This window comes from Salminus brasiliensis, chromosome 8 (genome assembly GCF_030463535.1).
Source record: "Salminus brasiliensis chromosome 8, fSalBra1.hap2, whole genome shotgun sequence".
Taxonomy (NCBI): domain Eukaryota; kingdom Metazoa; phylum Chordata; class Actinopteri; order Characiformes; family Bryconidae; genus Salminus; species Salminus brasiliensis.
This window is the reverse complement of record NC_132885.1, coordinates 6,863,913-6,887,268: the sequence shown is the minus strand read 5'-3', so window position 1 is coordinate 6,887,268 and position 23,356 is coordinate 6,863,913. Positions and strand designations below refer to the sequence as shown.

General features: G+C 42.7%; 1 protein-coding gene across 4 annotated transcripts in view; it reads right to left on the bottom strand.

Moving 5' to 3' along the window:
* Positions 1 to 451: 451 nt before the first annotated feature.
* vwc2l (von Willebrand factor C domain containing 2 like) overlaps positions 452 to 23,356 on the bottom strand; it is a 59,604-nt gene continuing 36,699 nt past the window's right edge. For all 4 annotated transcript variants that reach the window (XM_072685453.1, XM_072685451.1, XM_072685454.1 and 1 more), the window contains one exon: positions 452 to 7,854. In XM_072685453.1, coding sequence (XP_072541554.1) covers positions 7,703 to 7,854 — 152 coding nt within the window. In that variant the 3' untranslated portion in view covers positions 452 to 7,702. The remainder of the gene's footprint in view (positions 7,855 to 23,356) is intronic.

The window sequence follows — 23,356 nt, the reverse complement described above, 5'->3', positions numbered from 1 at the left end:
GCTACTGCACTGAAATGCTGTTGATTCTGTTGATACTGACACTGTTAGGCATTCATAATCATCTACAAAAAAAGACCACTCAAAATAATTGTCACCATTTAAAGACCACCTATTATCTGTCCCCTTATCTAAGTCAGGAGTCTTTTGTTTTCCTGACTTCTGCAGAACCTCTGCGCACTCTGCCTGCCGCTCTGATGGTTTTCAGCGTACCTGGATGTGTGGATGGGGAGCAGTGCTGACGCCAGCGCTGAAGAACACTGCGTCTGCATTATCAGTGATCAGAGCACAGCCCCTCAGCCCCACAGACTGTGTGCAAGTATCTGGGGGGGCCAGCAGGTGTGATGTTCTTACATGAGGAACAGCACCAAGAATAAATCAACACACACACACACTTTTTTTTTTTTTTTTTTTTTTTTTTTTGCTGAATACCACTTTTTCAGTCTATTTAACAAAATAGTTTTTGTCTTCATAAATAATACACATTTTTGTCCCCTCTTTTAACCTCTGGATTGAGAATACACACTGTATGCTTGGATATTTACATGTCTGTACAGAATGAAGGGCACCTTGGATTGGTTTAAACACTGGATGAAGAACACAAGTGTTTTTATGATCGACGTTATTCAGCGATTCCTGACGCAGATCCAGAGAAACACTTCTGCTCTTCATCATTTTTTTCTTATTTTCTTTTTGTTTTTAAGCTTCTCTTAAATATATTCATCTGGTTCTGAGTTGATATAGTGTAATAACAATATTTACCTTGAATAATAAACATTACTATATTAAACGGTGGCTATAGGAAATGACAGTTTGCTTTAAGAATGACCCTTTAGTGCCCGTAGTAAAAGCTTGATTGTTTAACAGTATGTTTTCTTAATAGATACAGTTTGTTTTTCAGGCACAAATTTATGTAACAGTTTTTGTTTAGAAAAAAAGAGAACAATCTTTCATAGCTTCCAGCTACAGTTAGTCGGTGTCTCAAAAAAGGGCTGTGGTTCACTTTTACAAAACGGACCGTGAATGAGAGAGTGCTTCAGACTGGAATAGACAGACACCATGTGCACAACATCTCTACAGACAGTTTGGTGAACAGTTCCACAGATGCTTCTCTTGAAAAATCCTCTAGTTCCTCCCCCTCCTGTTGGGATCCCTGGCTGCAAAGCGGAGATGTTTGACCACACAGCAAAAAATTAGGATAACGGTAACAGGGTCCATCTCACGGGCCTAGCCAGTGAAGTTCGTTTTCCTTCATGATTGTCATAAATGAACAGACGAGACACTCTGCTTCTCCTTCTCCTTGTTCTTCTTCTCAGCAGTGCACCCATCAGCCAGGTTACAGGACAGCAACAGAAGTCACGAACGAACACTAATTAATGATGCCATTCACACACATCTCACATCTCAAGGTTGTCGTCTCGGTGTAAACCAATGTGCACTATTCCAAGAATGTCAGACAGCGTTTAATGGCATTGAAGGTAGCTTTACGTCGCAAGAAAAGACGTCCACACTGCATTTTGGCACTCGCTTCGTTACAAACAGAACACGACGTGAACGTACAAGCTGGTTACATCCAGGCGTGAGGCTGAGACTTTGATCAGTGGTAATGACTGGGACTTCTTCAGCAAAGGGCTGTGTATCAGGAGCTCATAATTGGGGCAATTGGAGAGGGAGGGGGGGTAAATTTTCATTTGATAAAGGCCCAGGTAAAGGATCCTTCCTGGGCTTTGAAGGTTCCTTTAAACATGGAGCCAAAGACCGAGTGGTTTGGCGAGCCCCATATCCCTCTAAAGCCTGCACAGAGGCCGGATTAGCTCAGAACTCTTCCACCTGATTTTAGCCATGTTTGAGCTCCATGCCCAGAGGAATAGTCTTACTGAAAAAACACATGAAGACCACGATCTGAGTGACTGGAGAGCTTTGGCTGAATTTGCTACTGAGGGATTTGCAAAAATACATAAACAAATGGAGTCTTTTTAGTATGAGGACCGTGCTTTACTCCAGTAGTACTTTGAAGGCTGTCCTTTTCTCCTACAGGTATTTTGAGCAAATATAACAATAATAATAATAATAATAATAGTTTTGGATGTTGTTCTCATGAGCATACACTATATGTTCAAATGTTTGTGGACACCCCTTCTAATGCATGCATTCATCTAGTCCCGGTAAACTACAGGACTTCCTATAAAGCAGTGGAATTGTGTTCTCTGGAATGATGGATTCTGCTCCAGCCAATCCTTTTGGGATGAAATGGGAAGTTGGGGATGATAAGGTGGGGTGGTAATCATCCGACATCCTGACCTCGATAACCCTCTTGTGGCTGAATGTAATCAAATCTTCACAGCAATGCTCCTCCCAAATCTAATAGAAGGCTTTGCTGGACAGTAGAGACAGTTACTCCAGCAAAAGCAGGATCAACTCTTTTTTTAATACCCTTGATTTCAGAAAAAGGAATGAATGAGAAGGTGTCCCATTACTTTTGTCCATATAGTGTATCTTCCTAAAGGAGTGGTTTACAGTAAAATCACATTTTTATACAGTATCTGTTTCCATCTAACTGATATGTAGTGATAGCGCTTTGCCTAGTAATACTCCTACAAAAGTACAGACTTATTTTCATAATCCTGTTATTAATATTTTCTGTCTATAATGGAACATGTATGTTGCAGCTCATGTACCTTTAGCTTTTCTGACTCCCCAAAAAATCTACTGATGGCTCATAAATAGCTCTGCTGTTTCTCTGCTGTTAGCTGTAGCCTTTCTGGAAGAGCTAAACATTTTTGTCAGTGTCAGCGTTATTTTTTATAAACTTTGCTCCTTCTTCTGCTCCTCAGCCCAGCTCTACCTCTCCACCATGTTGTTTGTGTTTGCTATAAGAGGCAGGAGGGAAATCTGTCACATGACCCTAGTGTTTCCAAAAACTTGCAACAAATTTGCGAATCAATAAACTGTTCTCTAAATCTGAATATTTATTTGTCATTATCTGAATAATTTAGAAAATGATTTTTATTAGCCACGGTTTCCGCTTCCACACCTGCCTTTATGAACTTTTTAAAGCGTTTAAGCGTTTTCACTAAAGTCCTTTGGCTGGAATGTAGCTAACCCAAACCCTAGCTCTGTAGGCCTTGAATCACCAGTCCAAAATTAAAGTAGCAGATGCACTAAACTTCAGATTAACTCATAAAAATAAAGGTGCTGTAGAGGGTTCTTTGAATGACGCCATAGAAGAATTACTTTTAAGGGTCTAAGGAACCTTCACTTGATGCAAAGTTTCTTTAGGAATCTAAAGGTTCTTCACCCTTGCCCTTGACCTTTATTTTAAAGAGTGCATCTGTAGTTTGCTACTTTCATTTTTAATTAGAGATTCACAATTAGGCTTATGGAGCTAGGGTTAGGCGTTGACAACATTTCAATCCAAAGGACTTTTAAAACGTTTAAAAGCTTTAAAACGTTTGTAGAGGTAGAATATGGAAATGAAGACTCTCGTTAACATGTGGAACTGAGTGTTGATTGATTGTTGCCGTTTCAGCCAAAAACAGTGCATGTATAGAGAAATTTGGGGTCATGTGACAGATCTTCCTCCTGCCACTCCAAACACAAGCAACATGGCTGAGTGGTTGGTGTGGTGCAACAGATAACACCACTACCTACCACTGAGCTACCACAACACGTGGGACACTGGGAGACTGGGAGACTGGAGGAATTGAACCCCAGTGGGAGACTGGGTGACTAGAGATAGTGGGTGACTATGCTGTGCTACACCAATAAGAGTCCTTGGGCAAGACTCCTTACACTACATTGGCCCACCTCTGTAATATGAGTAACCTTGTAAGTCGTTCTGGATAAGAACGTCAGCTAAACGCCATAAATGTAAATGTAAATGTAGGTAGTGCTGGGAATGTGTATTTTGGTTTACTAGGGGAACAATCTTTAAGAGGTAATGCAACAGAAAAGTGTATAATTTTTCAAAAGTAATGGTTACATTTTAAAATATTTCTCATCAGTGGGATTTCTTTCTGGTGGAGACTAAGCTTTCTTCTCCACCACTGGCACTGAAGAGTTCTGCACTGGTGGAAAACTGGTAGCTGACCCATAACGATACAAAAAGGCCTCAAAGATACAAACTGTAGTAGTATGACCTCAAATTAAAAATGCCGTTGCAGGTATGCTTATTGGCAGAAGTGGTGGGGTGAGATGGTGTTGAGTGAAATTACAGACACTTCTAGTCCCTTCTGAAGAGGTCATGCTATTGCATTCATTTTCACCTCATTATTAAAGCCATGGATCTGTTATTAAGTAGCTCATCCATCACTGCTGGGCAGCAGGGTCTAAAAGGTTAACTGGGATGAATTCTCTTTTGGTAGCAAATACCTCTGATAAATCGTGTGGGCTTGGTGGAATTCGCCTTTGAATTAATGACCGGTATTTATCATCTGGGGGAAAAAGAAGGCAAGCAGGCGGAGGCTCTGTTCAGGCAGGTTGGTCGGTCCGCTCGAGCTGAACCAAAGAATCTATAAGTGATGCATTTTCTGATTCTAAACGAAGGCTCAGGCCAGGGCTCTGTGGCGCGGGGGCTCGATGCAGATAATTCGTAGGCTTTTTGCAGCGGGGAGAATCTGTTGTATTAGCCTCAGAGACTACTCTGAGGCTTCTTATTGGTTTAAGTGCTTCTAGAGGAGTTCTTCAGTGGGTGAAGTGCTTCGGTGGATCAACATGTGGTCGCTCAAAAGCTGCGGAAAATACTAAATCGCCACGAGGCCGGGACTGCGGCGTGTCGAGGATGAGAGGAAGCGTTCAAGGATGTGGCTTTGAAGCAGTAGGCTGTGTGTAGATTGCCGCCTTTGCTTCAGCTCCCTGCCCGCTGCGCCGCATGTCTGCCGGGTAATTTATCAGCGAATATTGCCTGATTAAGGAAAATTAAAGCAGCCTGCTTTGGGCTTGCTAATTGCTGAGATAAGTTCAAGCTGTTGGCCTTTAGGAGGACTTTTGCTTGTTTGGGCTGGAGGGGGGGAGGGAGAAAAACAAGGACATCTCAAGCAGGCAGGGGGTAATCTGAATTAATGCTGCCGTGTTTTGTCTTGTTGGCTTCCAAGGCCTGGAAACAAAACCGTGAGAAGCTTTTGGAGTCTGTGAAAGCCTAGCACCACTCAGTAATTAGGCTTTTAAGCAGTGTAACAGTCTGATGATGTGACGCCCCACTCAGGATGCTGTCATTAAGGTATAATTACTTTTACATTTACATTTATGGGATTTGGCTGATGCTCTGGTCCAGAGTGACTTACAGTTGAATCATGCTACACAGGTAGGAGAATGTAGAGTAAGGAGCCCAAAGACTCTTAATTGGTGGAGCATGGTCTGCTTTCCCAGCCAGGGAATCAAAGTCCAGTCTACACTGTTAAAAGTATAAGATCCTTGAGGATGTTCCTCAATTTGAGACTGTGAAGGAACCTCTTAATGTGCTTTGAGGAAGCTTCAAGAAGAAAATGGTTCCTGCAAGGTTCCTCCAAGCAAGGTTCCTCCAAGCAAGGTTCCTCCAAGCAAGTTTCCTCCAAGCAAGGTTCCTTCAAGCAAGGTTCCTCCAAGCAAGGTTCCTCAGTTTAAAATTGAGGAAGTCTTGGGTCAGCACCAGTCCTGTATCCTGCTTCTTACCTAAAAATTCTTTGCTTTCAGAAACACTTCCACCACTCTTCCTTGACCTTTTGGCCTTTCTTGTACTATTAAATCTAAATCAGCAGGAGTTGAAGAGAAATTCCCAAGATTTTTCATAGATCTTCACCAAATTAAATAGTACAGATGTGAACAAATTCATTCCGAGTGGTTCAGCGTGAAATGCTCAATTCCAGAGAAACTAAGACCCTGTTAACACCTGCTGACTTCATGTGACCAGTCTCTGGATTGTATCTTGATCAGATCCAGATCGGCTCATTGCAAGGCCATTATTACTGGTGTTTGGGTTATAATGGGAGGGGCTTTGGTTGTGGAATGCATCTGGAAGATAGTAATGTGTTAAAACAAGTGAGTCAAATGTGTCTATCCAGATATAATGCAGATTTGATTTAATCCCGAGCCTCCAGAGGCAGGAAGTTAGCAGGTGTAAACGGGGTATACGAGTGGCGGTGAATGAAACCAGACGTCTGAAGAGTTGAAGCCCCTGAAAGCTCCCTCACAGACTCCACCAACCACCAGTACCCTGCCTGATGCACGAGACATCATTTTCACACCAGGTTTAAAAAGGAATATGGCCTCAAACGTCTGTTTTAACCTATTCCTGACTGAGAAGCACACTATATGTCCAAATGTTTGTGGACACCCCATCAGATGAATGCATTCAGCTACTTTAAGTTATAACAAATGTGCAAATGCACAGATACATACAACCTTAATCAAGCATTGCCAATAGAATAGGACTTTCTGAAGTAGATCATAACACATCATAAACCTACTTGCATTATGCTGCCAGGCCTGGGCTAGAGGATTATAAAGCCCCTAAGCACTGTGTTTTCTGGGATGATGGTGGTGCTCCATCCAATACTTTTGGGATGAGTTGGGGATAATGATGAGGTGGGCTGGTGATCATCCAGTGTTCCTCCAAAATCTACTAGAAAGCCTTCTTCAATGGACAGTTGAGACAGTTACTCTTAATAAAAGCAGGATAAACTTTTTTTTTATAGTACACTTGAATTCGGAAGAAAAAAAATGAATGAGCAAGTGTCCCAATACTTTTGTCCATATAGTGTACAGGTAAGGTGCTGTATTTATGTATATTCAAATTGCACTGTAAACATTGAGACGCTTGGTTCCATTCACCAAAACCAGAGAAACCAGAGCTGGTTGAAAACCCCACTCTGAACGACTTTCCTTACATCTGATCTTCTGAATTCTGCAGAAATTGTAACAGTTGATGTTCAATCAACTGTTGAATGGACCCAATGAATGGAGAAGCGTATTACCAACTCCCAGCATGGGATTCCATTGTTTTTGATTAAAGCATCATAATAATGCTTAAAAAAAAATCTCAGAAATATTCAAACCCAGGATATCATCAGACTACTTCATGTTTGGAGATGTAGTTGCTCTCTAGGAGCTGTGCTGTTCTAGGCCGTAGGCCTAAATAGTGTTTGGTCTACCAAAGAGCTTCATCTGAAGAAATCCTGCCCCCTCAAAAACCAGAAGCGCACATCGTAGCTCATCCGTTCTTTCAGCGAACATCCTGGATGTAATAGTGTGAGCTACCCCTGGGATGTAAATCCCTACATGAGAAGCCTCCCAGGTTTGTGAATGCAGCTGTAAACCGGCAACAATACACAGATGATCTGACAAACAACTTATCAGCAGCTCTCGCGCAGTCATGAAGTGCAGAAACTCACATGTTTCTGCAGCGTAAGCAAGAAATCAAAGCCGGATGAAACCATTATAGAATCAAACAAAAACAAACAAACAGTGTCTTCAGATGTTTCCTTTCCTTTGACACTGCCAAGGTCTAGAGTGTGTTTGTATTGTCTGTGTCCGCATGTGTGTGTGTCCATGTGTGTGTGTGTGTGTGTGTTCCTCAGTGTGTGTCTCAGCTTGCTCAGCAGCCTCAGTTTTGCCAGACGTATTGTGCTCCTGCCAGTTCGTCCCCCTGTGTCCCAAGGTGAGCCGTCCCGGTGCCGGACGGCCCTGTCACTTGCGTGCCCCTCCTCCTCCTCCTCTCCGGAGGGGGTTTCTATGACGACGGCTGGCCGTTGAGGCACTCTCGCCGCAAGCACTGTGCCGGCTTCCACCAGTCTCCGTTGTGGCAGCGGCAGATGGTGCAGTCGTCCACCTTCACTTCGATGCCGGCTGGAATGATCGTCGTTCCGGCGTAGCAGTTCGGACCTGCCGCATGGGACAGAGCGAGGGAGGGGAGAGAGTTAGAGTTAGAGAGATAGTAATGAGAGGGAGCTCTCGAGAGGATCTTTTGGAGGGGACGGCGGAGCGGCTCGAGACACCCGGGGGAGTTCTGAAGCCAGAACAGACGCACACATCTCTTTCACGGGCACGCACCGATGGGCTTGTTTCTACAACATTAAAGCTCTTTTTCTCCACCCCCCCCCCTCTCTCTCTCCCTCTCTCTCTCTCTCTCTCTCTCTCTCTCTCTCCCTACCTCTCCCCTGTACTCTCTCTTGCTCTCTCTCTCTCTCTCTCTCTCTCTCTCTCTCTTCTCTGTACTCTCGCTCTCTCTCTTGCTCTCTCTCTTCTCTTCCCTGTACTCTCTCTTGCTCTCTTTCTCTAGCTCTCTCTCCTTTCTCTCCCCTGTACTCTCTCTTGCGCTCTCTCTCTCTCTCTCTCTCTCTCTCTTCTCTTCCCTGTACTCTCGCTCTCTCTCTTGCTCTCTCTCTCTTCTCTCTCTCCTGTACTCTCTCTTGCTCTCTCTTTCTCTAGCTCTCTCTCTCTTCTCTCCCCTGTACTCCCTCTCTCTCTCTCTCTCTCTCTAGCTCTCTCTCTCATTTTTCTCCCCTTTACTCTCTCTCTCTCTCTCTTATTTTCTCTCCCCTGTAACTCTCTCTCTCTCGTCTCTCTTTTTCTTTTCCTCTCTCTCCCTCTTTACCCCCCCCCCTCTCTCTCTCTGTACAGAAATGCTTTGCATTCTAATGTGCCCTAAGCTCAGGAGGCTGGCAGGCAGCCTTGCTGGCAACACGCAGACCCACACACACACACGCATGCACACACACACACACACACACACACACATTTCTGCTCTGAGCACTGTCTCTGCTCTCTGTCCCATCCACTGGAGTCTCGCTGGGTCTTTTCACCATGCCAAAAGAGCTCATTTTCGCCGCTCTCTGTGTCTGTCTGCCTCTCTCTCTCTCTCTCTCTCTCTCTTCCACTTTGGCTTTTAACTTCTTCTTTGTCAGTCTTTCATTTTTTTTCTTTCTTCTGTTACTCTTTCTCTTTTTTGTTCTTCTATTAAAAAGACAAAGCAGAGTCAGAGTTGGGTTAGAGGGGTAAGAGGAGGACCTTACCTTACTTGTTTATTTTAAAAGCAAATTTTAATTATATTCTACTTTTTGACCGTTTATTTGTACAATAAAGCTCCAACGACTAATCGATTTAGTCCCCTAAAATCAAGGACCATATGAGTTGGCAACTAATTAAATAGGCGATTACTTGGTGATGTCATCATGCATGTTTCTCGTGCTGAGTAGGACTGGTTCAGGAGGCACGTGAACCCCAAATTAAAAAGCTAAAGTTAAACCATTACAGTGTGGAATACAGTTTTGCTGCCGCTTTTACTGTTCCCTCAATCTGGATGCAGAGCTGCAGTGAAAAATATAAAGATAAAACTGGTACAGAGCCAGAAAGCAACGTGACCACACAGCCATCTACAGCGCCATCACTCTAGTGTGTGAGTGGAAGGTGGAGTTCTGTAAGTGTGAGGCCTGGCGGTCTCATGTGGACACGGGCTGAGTGTAGGGAGGTCTTCAACTTGGTAAACCTGGAGACGTCCCTAATGAGGAAAGCGGTTACTGGTTACGTCTCAACAAAAGGAGCCAATTAGCTTGCTGGTTACAGATAAAGTCCCGCCCTTCAATTAAAAGAGACAATCGGTTTGTAGGTTATGGATAAAGTCCCGCCCTTTGATTAAAAGAGACAATCAGCTTGCTTGTTTGCTTGTTTACGCCGCGAGTGAAGCAGGGCAATACTGTGGCTTCGAACCTGACCATGTCAAAATAAAAATGATGGAGAAACACAAAATACAAAAAAAGCTAAAATTACTGTCTCACTTTTGTCTCCCTATTTTGTTTTGTGGGGAAAATTGATTAAGGAAAAAATTTGTTTTGTTTTGTTTAGTTTTGTTATATTTTATTGCTGCTATTTTCACGTCCATGGTTTAATAGAATATTAATCTTTAATATTCACTGGTTCATTAAAACAGAGCATTTCTGAATAACTAATTTAACTATATGCCTTTTTTGTAAGTTAGCATTAAATAACCTCAAAATGAAAATTTAAAAGCTGATCATACATTAGTTATTTGAGAATTGAGCGATTCATAATCCAAATAATTGATTATTCATTTCCATAATCAATAGATTATTCAACTATATAAAATAGCCATTTGTTGCAGCCCTATTGTACACATTATTGTTGTTGTTGTTATTATTATTATTATTATTATTATTATTATTATTTTAGGTAGCCGTAAATGGGGCAGTGATGGCTAAGTAATTAAAGTGCTGGTTTATTGCTCACAAGGTTGTGGGTTCAATACCCATGCCGCTATTGGGCCATAGAGCAAGGTCCCTAACTCGCTCTGCTCCAGGGGTGCTGTAGCCTGGCTGACCCTGAGCCTGACCCCTGCTTTCTAAGCTGGGAAAAGCAAAGAGAAGATTTTTTTGTACTGTAAGGCCCAGCAGTTAAGGCTCAGGGCTATTGATGACAGGGTTGTGGGTTCGATACCCGGGCTTGGCAAGCTGCCACTGTTGGGTTCTTGAGCAAGGCCCTTCACCCTCTCTGCTCCTGGGGCGCTGGATTTGGCCGTCCACTGTACACTGGGTGTGTGTGTGTGCTCACTGCCCCTAGTGCACTAGTGTGTGTGTTACACTACCACAGATGGGTCAAATGCGGAGGACACATTTCGCTGTGCAGTGACAAGTATGTGCATCTTTACCTTCATGTTTAAAAAGTCTGGCACTGCAATGCAAATTTATTTATCTGGTTTCCTAGAAATGGGATTTCAAACACAGCACTCTCAGCATGCCTGTACACGCACAATGCAATTCATTATTGCTCTGCTCTGAAGAACAGACCCGATCCTGATGAAACTTGTGGTTTGCTCTGCATAAATCTGAATTAAGTAGAGCAGTAAACTCAGTTGTGTATGAAATATTCATTCAGTCATGCCATTTTTAGGCTTGCAGGTTGAGTGTGTTGGTGTCTGCGTTCAGGGGGTGAGAAACCTCACTGATCACTGACCATCAAAATGAGTGTCAATAGATCAGTCGATACACAAGGGAGGATAAAACGGGAGAAGCTGGAATTGTATTAAAAGGCCATGTTGAATGAAGGCACTCAGCCCTGTTAGAAAACACAGAAACCCTGAGGCCTGACAGCTTATGGTTTAAAGCTGCATTAGATGGCCAGTCCAGTCAGATTTGATTCCAGCTCTGATTGGGAATGTTTTCTTTTACAAAGTGGAATGTGTCAAAATACAGTTTCAATCATAAAAGAGCAAATGAAAAGCAAAAAGAAACAGATTTGGGGTATAATAGCCTGCCATCTAGCAAAATAAGGTTTCACGGCAGCTTATTAACCACTAGTCATGCACTAATAATGCTGTCAGAATCTAAACGCTCTTGTTTACATCCAGTTGGCATTTAATTTCGATGAATTTATAACCACAGTAGTCTGCAGTTGAAGTTGGTAAGAAATGTGCCTGATACTCTCTTACATTTCAGGACTGAAATAGATATTAACTAAGGGCAGCATCAGGTCCCTGCACCTTATCCAGAATGCAGCGGCACGGGTCGTCTTCAACGTTCCTAAATTCAGCCATGTCTCTCCACTGCTGCGTTCTCTCTTCACTGGCTTCCTGTAGCTGCTGCACTCATCAGATTCAGAACCCTGACGCTGGCCTAGAAAGCCAAGAATGGACCAGCCAGCCCCTCTGTACTTGATGGCAATGGTCAAAATCCGATCCGCACCAAGAACCCTTCCAGCTTCAAGTATGGCTCAGCTCGACTCGCCATCCTTTAAGATCCACAGAAGACGAGCGTCCAGGCTTTTTTCTGTCCTGCACCGAAGTGGTGGAATGAACTTCCCCTGGGTGTCCGAACAGCAGAGTCCAACGCTCGCTGTCTTCAAACCCAGACTGAAGACCCTCCTCTTCTGAGAGTACTTGGGTGAATAGCAGAGTGGTCTCCTTACTGACTTGTGTTTAGTAGAGTCTAAACTTGAATTATTAGCCTAGTTAAACTAGCTGAGGTTTTCTTGGGTAAATAGCAAAGCACTTTTGTAAGTCACTCTGGAGAAGAGCGTCAGCTAAATGCCTTAAATGTAAATGTAAATGGAAGAAATTCAGAGCTCTACCCTGACAGTTCCTCTACATGCACTACATGCTTAAAATTTGACCGATGCCATAGGAGAACCGCTTCTGGTTCTAGAAAGATCCGTTTTTGTGAAAGAGATGTGAGTGTGAAGAACCTGTAACCTAGTAAAAACTTTCATATTGACTTCTTCCAACCTATAAACGGTTCCTCACACATACTCCTCACATCTCTTTCACAACAGCGGTTCTCAACGGAACCAAACCTTCTGTAGCACCTTTATTTTCAGGAGGGTAATGTAGCCTGCAGGCGGAGACTGAAAGAGTTCGGGATTGGGAGATTATAGGATAAGCAGAGTTCTTTAGTGGCGAGGGAGATGAGGAGCAGGAGTCAGTGCCGTAGTACTGAAGTCTGGTCTTGGTCTCAGGACCTCATCTTCATTACTAACACACTGCACTCCTGCTCCTCATCTTCATCACTAACACACTACAAGTCAAGTCAGATTTATTTATATAGCTTTTTACAACTGTTGTCGTCACAAAGCAGCTTTACATAAATACTAAGAAGAAAAGAAGAAAATAACGTAAGACATGATGGATCAAAGACCCCTAGTGAGCAGCCAAAGGCGACAGTAGCAAGGAAAAACTTCCTCAGAGCTGGAGGAAGAAACCTTAGGAGGAACCAAGACTCATAAGGGGGACCCGACCCGTCCTCCTCTGGTCAGAACTATTTAAACATTGATGATAAAAATGACCAAACCAGATACAACAGATAGTTAATAGTGGTGATATTAATAGTGGCAGATAGACACTTCGGATCCTCATCTTCATCACTAACACACTGCACTCCTGCTCCTCATCTTCATCCTTCATCACTAACACACTGCACTCCTGCTCCTCATCTTCATCACTAATACACTGTACTCCTGCTCCTCATCTTCATCACTAACACTGTTATTCTACTTCTCATCTTCTCATCGTCTGGTGTGTGCTGTAAAAAACTGTAGGCTTGTATTGAGGGCGGAGATGTCCAGTTTTATACACTATAGGTTGGTGTGGCTACATACTTTCATTCCAATCAAACAGGAGCACACACCAGCCACAGACCACAGATAACTCTTAGAGAGAGGTCACATGCATAAGTATATATAATCGCATATGACATACTTTAAGACATGTTTTACTTGGAAGTTTGCAGTTGCCACACTTTTCAGCATATACAGTGCATCACAAAAGTGAGTACACCCCTCATATTTCTGCAGATATTTAAGTATATCTTTTCATGGGACAACACGGACAAAATGATGCTTTGACACAATGAAAAGTAGCCTGTGTGCAGCTTATATAACAGTGTAAATTTATTCTTCCCTCAAAATAACTCAATATACAGCCATTAATGTCTAAACCACCGGCAATGAAAGTGAGTACACCCCTAAGAGACTACACCCCTAAATGTCCAAATTGAGCACTGCTTGTCATTTTCCCTCCAAAATGTCATGTGACTCATTTGTGTTACTAGGTCTCAGGTGTGCATAGGGAGCAGGTGTGTTAAATTTTGTAGTACAGCTCTCACATTCATACTGGTCACTGAAAGTTCCAACATGGCACCTCATGGCAAAGAACTCTCTGAGGATCTTAAAAGACGAATTGTTGCGCTACATGAAAATGGCCAAGGCTACAAGAAGATTGCCAACACCCAACAAAAGAGCAGGGTCCACTCAGAACAGATGTCACTTTGGTTGTCCAAAGAAATTAAGTGCACGTGCTCAGCGTCACATCCAAATGCTGTCTTTGAAAGATAGGCGCAGAAGTGCTGTCAGCATTGCTGCAGAGACATGTCAACAAAGGACATGGATTACTGGAACCATGTCCTATGGTCTGATGAGACCAAGATTAATTTGTTTGGTTCAGATGGTCTCAAGCATGTGTGGCAGCAATTAGGTGAGGAGTACAAAGATAAGTGTGTCATGCCTACAGACAAGCATGGTGGTGGGAATGCCATGGTCTGGGGCTGCATGAGTGCAGCAGGTGTTGGGGAGTTACATTTCATTGAGTGACACATGAACTCCTATGTGTACTGTGAAATACTGAAGCAGAGCATTATCCCCTCTCTCTGGAAACTGGGTCGCAGGACAGTGTTCCAGCATGAGACCTCTGAGACGACCACTGCTTTATTTTAAGAGGCTGAGGGTAAAGGTGATGGACTGGCCAAGCATGTCTCCAGACCTAAATCCAATAGAACATCTTTGGGGCATCCTCAAGAGGAAGGTGGAGGAGCGCAAAGCCTCAAATATCCGCCAGCTCCATGATGTCGTCATGGAGGAGTGAAAAAGCATTCCAGTGGCAACCTGTGAAGCTCAGGTAAACTCCATGCCCAGGAGAGTTAAGGCAGTTCTGGAAAATAATGGTGACCACACAAAATATTGACACTTCAGGAACTTTCACTAAGGGGTGTACTCACTTGCCGGTGGTTTAGACATTAATGGCTGTATATTGAGTTATTATATATTAAGGAATAAATATTTGGACACTGGAAGCTGCACACAGTGTCATTTTGTCCGTGTTGTCCCATGAAAAGATATACTTAAATATCTGCAGAAATGTGAGGGGTGTACTCAGTTTTGTGATACACTGTGAATGCATGAACATATGCCATATAGCAGCATATATCATCAATCCTCTGGAAGATCTACCATACTGCTGAGGAAAGTTCCAACCTGGAGCTAAAACACCTGGTCTAACTAATCCAGTCCTCACGGGGAGGACCTTAATGAGGAGATTGATCAGCTGGATCAACAATATCAATGATATCAATCTCTACAAGAAGACTGGAGGAGGGTTGGTGACCACAGCTACGTGGGCTTTAACCTTGTAAAGCAGACTTCACACCGAACTAAATAATTTCAGGTCCATCAGAATCAAGGTTTGCTGATCACCAGAAGCATGTGGGAGGACGAAGAAAGCAGTGTTTGTGTTTGTGTTGAATTCATGAAAAATTCATGACCTGCCTAACATGATCGATGGTTCTGAGGATGTCTTTTCTATCATACAGGCTACAGTAGCCTGTTTAAGAAGCAGAACTGAGTTGTTTACATTAACCTATTTAAATTATAAGTTATGTGTATATTGAATATACACATACACACTATATGGACCAAAGTATTGGGACACCTGCTCACTTATTGTTTCTTCTGATTTCATAGATATTAAAAAAGAGATGATCCTACTTTTCTTGAGGTAACTGTCTCTACTGTCCAGGGAAGGCTTTCTGCTAGATTTTGGAGGAGCATTGCTGTGAGGATTTAATTTCATTCAGCAACAAGAACTGTAATGAGGACATCAGGATGTTGGATGATCACCATCCCACCTCACCCCCAACTCCCCAACTCTTCCCAGAAGTATTGGATGGAGCACCACCATCCATCATCATCATTAGCATCATCATCTGCACCATAGCTCAATGCTGGAGGGCTTTATACCCCTCTAGCCTGGTATTAGGCATGAAGCCAATAGGTTCATGTTGATCTGCTCCAGAGAGTCCTATTCTACAGGCAGTACTTCTCTACAGGGACTAGACAAGCTGTGTTTGTGTGTGCATTTGCACATCTGTGTCAGCAATGGGTGCAACATAAAGTAGCGGAATGTATGCATTAGAAGCAGTGTCCACAAACATTTGGACATGTAATGTGAACGTATATATGTTTTGTTCCCCTCCATTTCATCATACTCTCTGCAGGCTCTGCTGTGCTACTTGTATTATACTGTCAATCGGTGACTCCACATATCTGCCGTAGAAATGACTGAAATCATGTGACACTTGTCCACTAGTGTACCTGTACGCCTGATGTACGGCCACCGCAGAACAACGCACTGCAGATGTTTTTAATGTAGTTCCATTTGTGAACTTTTTTTTTTCATTCACCTGAAAGTTGCTGTCACCTTGCCCGGTAATTTGTTTCCGGGAAGGCGAGCACATTTTAGGAAAACATGATAAATTGAAATACTTCTGTTTCTCATATTGCTCACAGAAGCACATCCTACTGTTAGAGCCAGTGAATTCGCAAAGGTCTGGAGTGCCATCGCTGTACTTGCAGCCTCATAAAAATGCAATATTTATGGCATTAAAATTTCAAGGAACATTTAGAACTCCACTTGAAGACAATAGCTCTTTAAAAAGAAATGAGTATCTTATGGCATGGTGATCTTTTCTGAAGTTCAATCTCCAGACTGGGCCTGTAAAAGTAACTGGAGGGGTCGTTTAGGGGTCAGAAAATGTTATAGTTTCAGAGCCTAAAATGAAGTGTAAAATGAACTGGCTATAACTTTGATACATGTGTATTTGTGCAAGGACCAGGGCCAAGGACTTCACATGCCAGAGTTTGGGCACCGCAAGTCAAACATTTGCTACTATGACTAGTTAAGCCAATAAAAGGCCCAAACAAAAACAAAGACCTGATATCCAAATCCACCCACCTGTTTATAGCGCCCCCTAGCACTAGCAATGTCTCGACACTAGGAGGGTAAGGACTTAACACATGTCTCCTCCGAAACATATAAAGCCAGCCACCATCTCCACCACACCAGCTAACAGACGCCCATGCCGACCAACATCGCTTAAGAGTGATGAGGTGAGAGCGCCATCTACCCACCTGGAGTGACCTGATTTCCAAAAGGTATAAAGTTGTCTTTTGCCTTTTTAAAAAAAGCATAAATGCAGTTCTGATGAAAGCTCCTGGGTATCGTGTTTAAGTAGTAGAGATCTGTATCGGAGACCTTGGTAAATGTTATCAAAAAGCTCAAAATCTTAAGGTGGCCTGAGGTGAAAGTTTACATGGTGCTCTTTTTCTTTTTTACACTTTAATGTTTACATCTTTAACTTTATGCCTCTTGGAGATCAGTTCTTCTTCTACTCACAGGAACAGAAATTGACCAGGGGTGCCTAAAGTTTTGTATGACACTAGGGTTGATCTCAAATTGATATCACGATTAATTGACACGACAGTTCATTAATCTCAACTGCAATTAATGAACGATTATATAAGCTGCCCAGTGGGCTCCTCTATCTTGCTTCCATATTTCAGACTAGATTAGACACACCTGGTTGAATGTGTGCTGATCATTATCTTAACATTATTTGATCCAAATGCTAGGCTGACCAAATTTTTGTTTAAAAAAAGAGGACACTGGGGACACACGGGTATCTGACGTAGTGGGGAAGTCATGGCTGGGGGGTTTCAAGTAGGCCTAAGTTGAGAGATGATTGGGTCTATTAAGGCTACCACATCTTTTAGAACTGCTGCCGATGCTGCATCGCTCTGAGGAAAGCTCTGGGTCCCAGCTCAGCCGACCAGCATTGCTTAAGATTGATAAGAGGGGAGTGTCATCTACCCTCCTGGAGAGAAATTTAAACTCTTGACCCCCAGGCCACAGTGTTAGCGCTTTAGCCCACTGAGCCACTACTGGTGCATTTGTTAAATTGTACCTGTAAAAGGTAAACTGCTATGTAATCTTGCTTTAATATTGGTTGAACATGGTAATACCATGGTAAACACACATGTTGCCTCACTCAGGAGCTCCCATTAGAATAGCAGTGTCAGTGCAAATCCAATGTTAATTTTTTAATTAGCTGCAGCTGTAATTGCAGTTCATGACCAGTAATAAAAATGACACTTTGCTGTTTAGCAGTGAAAATATACTTTCTGCTAAGATACTGTGTACCCTTCGCTACAACACCACAAATATGCTCACAGTTAGCTGCAGCGCTAACTGTATACACATTACCCACAAGCATAAATACCTCTTATTCACCAGGGACTCCAGAACATTGCTTACATGTGCAAATTCCTTCGCCTATCGATACCTACCATAGATCTTTTAAAGTTATTTGGCAGAGAGCAGGAGGCCGGCACTCAGGCGATGGAAGTGCGCGTGAGGATGTGTGACCACTGGCACTGCCAAGTGCGATTACTCATCGGCCACTGAATATGGGTGTCACTGGAACAAGGACAATGCTTCCGCAGCCCGTCACCTTGGCCGGTGGACAAAGACCAAATGCTGCGTGCTAACAGACTGTGTCGGCCTTACAGCCGTGGAAACCTGCTGTACGTGAGTGGCTCTGGCTGCCGTTCCATCATCGGCCCCTCCACGCTCGTTCTGTAAGCAGCTCAAGGCCTTGGCGACGCCTTGGGCTAGAATATGTAAGCAGCTGTCCAGGTGCACTTGCGCATAATTCAACAGTTTAGCAGGAGCGTTTTTCAAAAATGCTACTTTTCCCTCCGTTCAGGCCCACAGGACATGTTACGACATGCCAAGAAGTCTCTTGTGGGTGGATGGGTGGATGTGTGTGTGTATGTGTGTGAGTCTGGCTGGCAGACAGAGTGATACACAGTGGGAGATGGTAGTTTAGCTATATAAAAAAAAAAGATGCTGCCATGTCTGAATACTTTGATTGACTGAGCCTTGGCATTCTCTGTGTCAGTGTTGATCTTCTGTCAGCTCTCCCAATGCTGGGATGAGCGTCTCTTGACATTTACTGTCTCAATTCCTCCATAGAACACAATCTGCTGGAGATTAAAAGACAGGCTTCCAGTAAAGCTTGAGTAGTAGTATTTCTCTAGCAGTCTCAGGATGTATGGAGTACAGGTAAATTTAATGCTTTCTTCTCGTGCAAAACTATGAACGAGCCAAGCCTGTGAGTATGAACGTAGAGATCAATGCTTGGTATAGTATGTCTGGTGTTAAGGTTTATTTCTACTTGAGTAGAAGTACTAGAGCACTTGCTCTTAACTACACTTAATTATCATTAAAACAAGATAAATCTGCTCTTCATTGTAAAATACAATGACCTCTTTTATGTTTCCTGTACCATTTTATGTGACCATGCCTGGTAAAGGACGCAAGCTTTGCCCTCAGAGTCTTAAGATGTAGACCACATATCTACTAGTTTTAGATCTGAAGGGCCCAGAACCTCACGAACATTGCTTGTGACTCACGGTACGGTAGTATTTTCTGGCAATGCCGGCAGCCAATGTGGTAGCTAACTCATTGATAGACATGCTAACACAGCTGTAGTGCTGCTGGGTGAGGCTGACATTGTGGTAACAATGCTGGGGGCTGTCGCAGTAGCAATGCCAACACCGTGGGAGTGATTCTAATGCTGACATAGTAATGCTAACAACATGATAAAGATGCTAACGTTGTGATAGCAATACTTCCATTGCAGTAGTTGATGATAATGATGCCATACAGATGCTAACGCCACAGTAGCACCGCTAGTGTGGCCGCCATAATAGGGTTCCTAACATTGTGGTAGCATTGCTGGACCAGGCCAACAGACAGGGCGCTGCTAAAGCTGACCTAAGCTTACATGTCTCCTCGGTAGCACATATACTTATTAGCTTTGTGGCAAAATGTCCTCAGACTGTCAGTACCAGAAAATGTCTCTGCTAAGCAGTCCTTGCACAAGCATGCTCCAGCAAAGTCCGTCAGTCATTCAGTCACTCAGCCAGTAAGCGAAATTGCCCCTTTTTTCATTATTGTTAGTCATCCATTTATTCATCTTCTCCCTGGTCAGGATTGCAGTGGGTCTGGACCCTACCTGGAATCAATGGATGCAAGACAGGAATACCACTGGACAGGTATAATGAAAGGTGTCCAGGTGTAATGAAAGCTATATAGCCAATTCACCTTTTTGGAAGATGGAAAGAAACCTGAGCACCCAGAGGGAACCCACACAGATACATAGAGAACACACCAAACTCCTCACAGACAGACACACACAGAGAGCAGAGTAAAGATCAAACCTATAACCCCAGGCCTCTGGAGCTGTGCAGCACTCACACTACCTGCTGCGCCACTGTTATATAAGGTTGGATTTCTAGTAAATATCTGTGTGCTGCAGATGTTATAAAGCCTTTCTTGTGCATTAAACTGGCATCTCGGAATAGCGGAATTAATCAGCTGTTACAGCCGTGATTGAAAATAGAGTATTTGGGGTGGAGTTTAGAGAAAAGAGTGGTATGTTTGGTTTATTTTAAATTGAAAGTGTATCATATGTTCCTTTTGGATACTCCAGTTTTGTCCTACTTCAGAGTAATGAGTAAAAAATTCATGCAGACAGTAGTGAAGTCAAAAGTACGATTATTTTATTTTATTTTTTTTTACGGTAAAATGAAAAATGTGAAAGTACAAATAAAACTTTTAAAGGGAAATAAATTAAAGGTAGCATTATATCACTTTTCCACAGGTTAACGCAGATCCCTGAGGTCTAATGAAATGTCTGTGACATGCATTGGTTAGACTACCATAGGTCCATAGTCACTAATACAGTCACAATTTTAAAATTTAAAATGAAATTCAGGAAAATGCTGACATTTGTTTGTTGTTTTCTTCATATTTTGACCATTGCAGATTAATGTCAATATCTATCTCTCTGTTTTCTATTACACATTTGAAGGCTTGTTAATAATATTACTTCATGGGTGTGTAATTTCAGGCAGAAAATAATAAAAAAAGGAGCTGGAGTGTAAAGAGGTTAAAACAGTAACATTAAGAATGGCTGTTTTTAAGTGCCTGTTCCTTTAAATGATAATGAGCCACTGCTCACCCAACATCCCACATCCCACCTCACAGACTTTACTTCTAAGACTATTAACATTTGTCCTGTTTGCACTTGTTAACTAGCTAACATTTACTTCACCTTGAGTTCACCCCTGTTCAATCATTATGAGCATAGAAGTCTGTTAGCTAATACAACAGAGCTGGTGGTTAGCATTCCTGCTTTAAGTGCATTGAGTTTTCCTGTGGCGCTGAATTAGAAACAGTTTAAAAAGATGTGTTGGAGGAACTACATGGTAGCCCACACCCTCCCAGCACTGGTTACAACATGTAATTGGGGAGATGCTATTTTACATTAATTTAATCATGAGGGGCAAAGAGAACGTTTGAAGCTTAAACCAAACCAACTCTATTATTTATGTGTAGAAATTTGAATTATTTGTGATATAAGGCTTTTAAAGGCTTGCTGGTGCAGTGGAATACATTGCAGAGTTCGAGTCTTATTAGAGTCAGGCTTTAGGTCTGTTTAGCTCTTCAGGTCTGTTGTAAGGATCTGTGCTCAGACTGGACTTGCTGGCTCCCTCAGGCTCCAGCTCCGCCATAGCCTCCCTGAAATGCCACCACCAAGAGCATGTCGCTGTGTCCTGTCTGCCTGCATTAGCTCCCTCATCTGGCTTCAAGCGGAGTCTGTGTGTGTATGTATGTGTGGGGATATGTGGGTGTGAGTAAGGCCTAAGACAGGCAACACGGGCTTGTTCAGCTTCAGCACCCTACACCACTCTTATGATTGTAATGGGGAACTAGGGGTATATAGGTCAATGTGCGCTCAAGGGCAAAATCTGATAGATCTTAAAGTTACAATTAGAAGACGGTACACGAGCGCTCCTCACATGTCTATTTTCAAGACGCATCTCCTGAGGCCAAGGGAGGAATAACAGCTCTTCTTTAGAGCGAGGGAAAGAAAAACCGTGGACTGCAAACCTCTCACAAAGAAATCTGCTGTAGTCTCCCTTCCATTATACCCGTCATGTCCCAGATTCCATAGAAGATGGTAAATTTAATTGGCGTTCTCGTGAAATGTGTTTTGACTTTCCCCCTGCTAAAGCACTTTTTTGCATTTTGCTTACAGAATGTTCTTCCATCTTCCTCTCAGAAACCATCAAAAATAAACAAAAAGTGAAGTGCAGTGGAGATGGTTTGCCGTATATCTGCATAATAAGTTGCTGCTGTGATGTGTCTGTTGAAAAATGTAATGAAAAGCCTAGTTTTAGAACTGAATACCTTTTCTATGTTAATAAAGCCTTGAAACCTTGATGTCTGTGTCGACCGCTACAGAGCTCAGATTGGATTCAATATTTTTGCCTCAGATTTTTTATGATTCTTTTTATTTTCTTTAAAAGTTTGCCAGCACCAAAGAGCCCTTCATCGCTCACTGGGACACCCATGGTGGTTAAAATGTAGTTTAAAGGATTTAATTTAATTTTATTTAATTTAATGTGTACATTTCATATATATTTAATTGCTTTATATTTAAATGCATGATTGATGAGAATCGATCACTTTAAAATGAGTTGTCATGATTCTATTTTTTATAATATCAGTCTACAGCATTATACATCCTATTATTATATAGTAATCCTTCAAAGTGAGGTTAATAGGCTCTGAATGGCTCAGTGGTCTAATGCACTACCCCTATAGCTTAGGGGTCGCAATCCCGAATCCCAACCATGCTGTTTTGCCACCAGCAGCCAGAGTCAGAGAGAGCACAATTGCCTGTGCTCTTTCCAGTTGGGCCGATGCCTTAAAGCAGTGTTGGCTGTGACAGGCGTCTGTTCGCTGATGTGGTGAAGCTGGGGACGTGTGGAGACGTGTGTTAAGTCCTTACCCTCCTAGTGGAAGAGCCAGGAGAATGGCTAGCAGCTAACGTAAGGATGACAGGTGAATGCTAGGCCAAAAAACAAACTCAATCAATTGGCTACAACATCGTCAGGTAGCTAACCTTACATCGCGCCAAGAGGATAGCAATACTCCACTTTTTTTATTGTTCCTGTTACAGTGCTAAGCTTTGCTAGGCTATGCTATGTGGTTATTGTGATCTGTTACAGTGCCTTAAACCAGCCAATAAAAGTAGAGCTTATGTTGTTCAAAAAGAAAAGGGAGCCAGAAAAGGGAGGAGTCGTCCGTAAAAGGTAAATCTGCATGTTTCATTCTGAGGCAAAATAACAGGGTGGTAAATAGGCTTATAAAACCACACAGAATATTCTTCACCCCCAACCAAAGTATACTAACAAATACGGAATATTTTTACATTAAACAATTAAATGCATCCTATGACACCTTAAACTCTAATCTGTTGGTACCCAGGCCATTCTACACTGTCCTACTCCCTTAGATAGTGTCCTGCTGGTTGCCACCCTAGTCTCTAATCCATAATGTAATGCTTGGTTAAAGCAGCAGCCCCAAGGTGCTTTGCTTTGTCTATAACCAGTTACCCTTTGATTTGTCCCACTGATTCCCAGGGCACAGATAATGTGCTTTAGCTAAGAGAAGCGTGCCCTAAACATTGGGCTGACTCAGGGCTATCTCTTGCCCTTACAGTGAAGAAAGCCATTGGAATCCTATAATTCTAATTTTAGGTTTGGGTCTTGCTGACAAGGACATCAGAGATGGAGCACTCCCTCCAGGCTAATTAATCCCACTCAGGATGGCCTCAATCAATTGAGCAATGATTCTTGCCATAATTCAACATATATTAAGTTCAGACTGAACTTGCCATCTGTTCTTTCCAGTGGC